Source organism: Triticum aestivum, chromosome 7D (genome assembly GCF_018294505.1).
Source record: "Triticum aestivum cultivar Chinese Spring chromosome 7D, IWGSC CS RefSeq v2.1, whole genome shotgun sequence".
In the NCBI taxonomy this organism is placed as follows: Eukaryota; Viridiplantae; Streptophyta; class Magnoliopsida; order Poales; family Poaceae; genus Triticum; species Triticum aestivum.
Genome location: NC_057814.1, coordinates 256,162,754 through 256,167,269, shown reverse-complemented (window position 1 = coordinate 256,167,269; position 4,516 = coordinate 256,162,754). Strand labels below are relative to the sequence as shown.

The 4,516-nt window shown below is 47.1% G+C and overlaps 1 protein-coding gene across 1 annotated transcript; it reads right to left on the bottom strand.

Annotated features, from left to right (window-relative positions):
- Positions 1-967: 967 nt before the first annotated feature.
- LOC123164086 (protein MAIN-LIKE 2) lies at positions 968-1,715 on the bottom strand. Its single transcript, XM_044581498.1, has 2 exons — positions 1,496-1,715; positions 968-1,400 (listed from the first exon to the last, which is right to left on the bottom strand). The coding sequence occupies exons 1-2, from the start codon at positions 1,685-1,687 to the stop codon at positions 969-971; spliced, it is 624 nt and encodes a 207-aa protein (XP_044437433.1). The 5' UTR covers positions 1,688-1,715; the 3' UTR covers position 968.
- Positions 1,716-4,516: the final 2,801 nt, after the last annotated feature.

The window sequence follows — 4,516 nt, the reverse complement described above, 5'->3', positions numbered from 1 at the left end:
ATCGGTTCTCCGGGTGCACGTGATAGCCTCGTACACAGTCCGTATCTTATTCTGCATTCTTTCCAAGAAGGGCTGTACCACTGGACGATGATGAAGAAGAGGTCCAGACGATAGTGATCGTCCAAAGGTGGTCACGTCGTCGTACAGTTCGCGTGTCAAGGTAGCCTGCAAATTTCCATGACGATTAATAATGTCTGTCTCTTGCACGTCAAAGTATGTGACAACATTACGTAAAGAAAAAATATCTTACCGCGTACTGCCTAGAGCCCGAAGTATCATAGCTCGGGTACATATCCGACGGAGTAGGATCCGGTAACTCCTCTGGGTGGGAGTACTCAACAATGCGTAACCGTGTTCCGGTCATGTAGCGCCGCAAATAGAGATTGAATTCATCGAGATTGAAATTGTGATTCTCGTGCCATAGATTTGTGTTTGCTGTCTCCCATTCTATAACATACGGCTCTAGTCTAACTAGCCAGTCAGCAGTTGTCCTGTTCATGCCCTTCCTTGTCGTCCTAAAATTGTGGTGTGTGTTCAACAATTACCTAAAGCTTCGAATGGAGTACTATGAAAGAAAATGCAACATTGAAAAACTGGTTAATACCTATGGATGTGTGCTGGCACCGGGTTCTCTATAGGGGGAGGTAGCTCCAACTGCAGAAGACCAAATTGCCTCATAACCCTCTGTTGTGCCATCTCCTCGACGAAGACATCGAAGATGATCTTCGATTTTGCCATCCAGTAATCTCGGTCCCTTGTGCATAGCACAGACATACCAGCAGGGTATCTCGCTTGTATGGCTGCTTCCGTGTAGGGCTGCCAGATGACCCCGGTGTACGCATCGAACTGCTCGTTCAATGCTGTGTACGCCTTCCTGGTCTGATCACTAGCAAAGCGTCTCTGCAGAGAATAAAAGTTAGTAGCTGCTAGCATCGATCGATCTCTTGTGCAGAAAAAGTTGCATTAAACTACAACACGGTGCATACCTTGCGACGAGTCCAACACAGACCGAAAGTAGGCATGTCGATGCCGTCAACATCAAACATGGCGTCTATAGGCTCATGAACACGTACATCTGGTCGCCCTATAGAGAACCTCTCCCACGACCACAGCTGTAGGAATAGAGGGCATCCAAGAAGGGCTGGCTTTCTCGATGTAAGCTGGCAACCGTTGCACATACCTCGGTATGTAGCCGCTAACACCGCCGAACCCCAACTCCTCTGTCTGATCTGATCCGCCGTCTGAGCGCTCGCTATCTCGAGTGCCATAGGGATGTAGAGGGCGCTAATAGTGGTGACATGGTTCTCCGTGAACATCACCTTGCCGAAAAGCCACAGTAAGTAGGCCTCGAGGCTCCGAGTGATCTGTTCCGCAGTCAACGGCGCCCGGAAGTTCTGGATCTGCATTAAGCGAAGAGAAAGTTTTAGTAAGCCGCAATTATTTTCTGTAAAACTTTATGCGCGATAACTTGAAGAGAATAGGTAGGGGAAATTACCCGGAAATTTAGCAACCACTCATACTTAGGTCCGTGATGCTCCCATACCGGATCGGGAGCATCCGGAAAAACACCGTGAAAACGTTCTGTAAGAGCTCGCTCCCAACCAGCCGGTGCGTCCAACGGTCCTACGGCATGACCTGCCAACGGTAGTCCGAGCAAAAGTGACACATCCTCCAGAGTAGGAGCCATCTCTCCCCATCTGAAGTGAAACGTGTGGGTCTCCGGCCTCCAACGGTCCACTAAGCAGCTCAGCAAAGACCCATCGATGGCGACGCGTTTCTCACCCGGGATAGACTCAACCAGACGCGCGAAAGGTAAAAGGCCGACCCATTTCAACCTTCATCAGAGAACTTTTCAGTTAGTGTCTCCCATTTCAACCATTAATATGCATGTCAGTGTGCAAATTAATAAAGCACGTACCGCTGAAGCCATCCTGAGTGTATCTTCCAGTTTTCCTTAGGAGTGCGAGTGACGAGAGGCTCAAGCATGCGCTCATACCATATCGCACCACGATGACCCTTATCAATGTCCCCATTCAGCAACCACAATCCCGACATTCCTGCACATACAAAATTCAGAACATAGTGTCACACTTAATAAAAATTCATAACAAAGTGCCACACTTAATAAAAATTCATAACATAGTGTCACACTTAATAAAAATTCAGAACAAAGTGCCACACTTAATAAAAATTCAGAACAAAGTGCCACACTTAATAAAAATTCAGAACAAAGTGCCACACTTAATAAAAATTCAGAACATAGTGCCACACTTAATACAAATTCAGAACATAGTGCCACACTTAATAAAAATTCATAACATAGTGCCACACTTAATACAAATTTCAGAACATAGTGCCACACTTAATAAAAATTCAGAACATAGTGCCACACTTAATACAAATTTCAGAACATAGTGCCACAACACAGTTAATATAAATTCAGAACAAACTAGTGCTAGCTTAGCTTCTTCCTCTCGCCCTTACTCCTCTACTACCTCTACCTCCTCTTCTTCCCCGGTTGCCTCGTCCATGCCCAGTGACGAATGTGGGACAATTAGTGTCCCTATGGCCAAATTCATTGCATAGAATGCATTGCCTAGTCGGACCTCCCGCTTCAGATTCATCCATATCATTTCGGATGCGCTGACACTGCCGCCTGCCTCTATTTGTACGCATATGCTCTGGGTTTGGAATGTAACGCCTATCGGCGGGGTTGACGCTGTTGAAATTACCCATTGTTCGAAAACCCATCAGCTCACCTGTCCAGGTATTGAGGACAGCCTCTTTCAGAAAATATGGAGACACAAACGATATTGCGTCCATTCCAAGCTGCCCGCAAGCAGCAAGTACATGTGAGCAAGGTAGGTGAAGCAATTTCGGTTTATTGCATGTGCACTCACACGTTGGCCAGGCTTCATTGCCAATTTTCACCTCATGCGTCCTCAACTCATTTGCACATCCGAATTTGTTGTTGGCTAAGCGGACCTCAAACCTTCTTTCTTGATTACCGATGGCGACTACAGTGTGTGACCTAGCTTTTTGCATCTTGTTGTCCATGTACTTCGTGACTCTTTCACAGTACCGTGTATTTGGGTTGTTCAAGATATGCTGCTCTGCTATTTGACGTCTGTCTCTGAAATACTTGACGGTGCCATAGAAAATACCCTCAACGATGGCTGTAAGTGGCAATGCCCGGTTTCCTCTGAGGACAAAGTTGTATGTTTCCGCGAGGTTCGTTGTCATGACACCGTACCTTGCTCCATGTGTGTCATGTAGCAAAGACCACCTCTCCAGAGGCTCATGCTCTATCCACTGCTCGAAGGTTTTAATCGACCTCCCGAGCCTTCTCCTAGTACCAGGTGGGTCAAAGCCTGGCAGGTCACATAGCCCAACAGCCTCCTCCTCCACGGCCGCTGTTCCTGTTGCCAACTGTGCAGCTACTGCTTCAACATGTGCCCTCACCGCTGCATCTCTTGCAGCTTTCCTGTCCCTCACGTGTCTCTGCGTGCACACATTAAGTCTGTCGCGTATCAAATTGTACTTCCATAACTGGTTCTGCTTGCAGAGTTTTTTGAACAGATTCATCAGGTTCTTATTTCTAAACTGCGAGAAGAAATTAGCCCCGAGATGGCGCATGCACCAACGGCTCTGCAAGTCCTGCCATGGAACTTGTTCCTCAGGGCCTGGGTTTGTCAGTGTCCTTATCGCACTGAGTATACCTGCATGCCTGTCATGAAGGATGCACACATTGGGCTTCTCCTTCACAACTGATATTTTCAACTGCCTGAAGAACCATGTCCAACTTTCAATGTTCTCACTCTCCACAAAAGCAAATGCCAGTGGGACGACTTGATTTTGGCCGTCTTGACCTATGGCTGTCAGGATCTGACCCTTGTACTTGCCTGTGAGAAAAGTACCGTCAACACATATCACCGGTCGGCAATGCCTGAAAGCTTCGATGCATACACCGAAAGAGAAGAAGAGACGATGCAAAACCCTCACAGTTGGGAACTCTGGCATGAACATGTCTTGGATATCGATATAGGTGCCTGGATTCCGCTGCTGCAGGGTGTGGAGGAGGTGGACAACAGAGTCATATGCATCAAAATAAGAACCAAATCTCCTCTCAAGCGCTGCATGCTTAGCCCTCCAAGCCTTGCCATAAGAAATTCTGTACTTCAACCTGGCGAACACTTTTGTCTGCACTGCCTTCACTTCCATAGCTTTGCCTTGCACTATCTCATCGTAAAACAGTCGAGCAATAAGCGTGGATGAAAGGTTGGCATGATCTTGAGGGATGCAGGGAATAAGACAAGTGTGATTAACTAAGTCACTTATCACCCAACTTGTGCCATACTTAGGGAGAAAGCCGTGCACCCTTGCGGGACAATCTGCATTCTTGCATACCATTGTGAGGAATTTCTGACTGGACACCTCAGCTTTGAAAACCCTTTGCGTGGACATTGCCCAATTAATTATTGCATCCTTCAGGGCTTGCTTGTTCGGATACATAGCA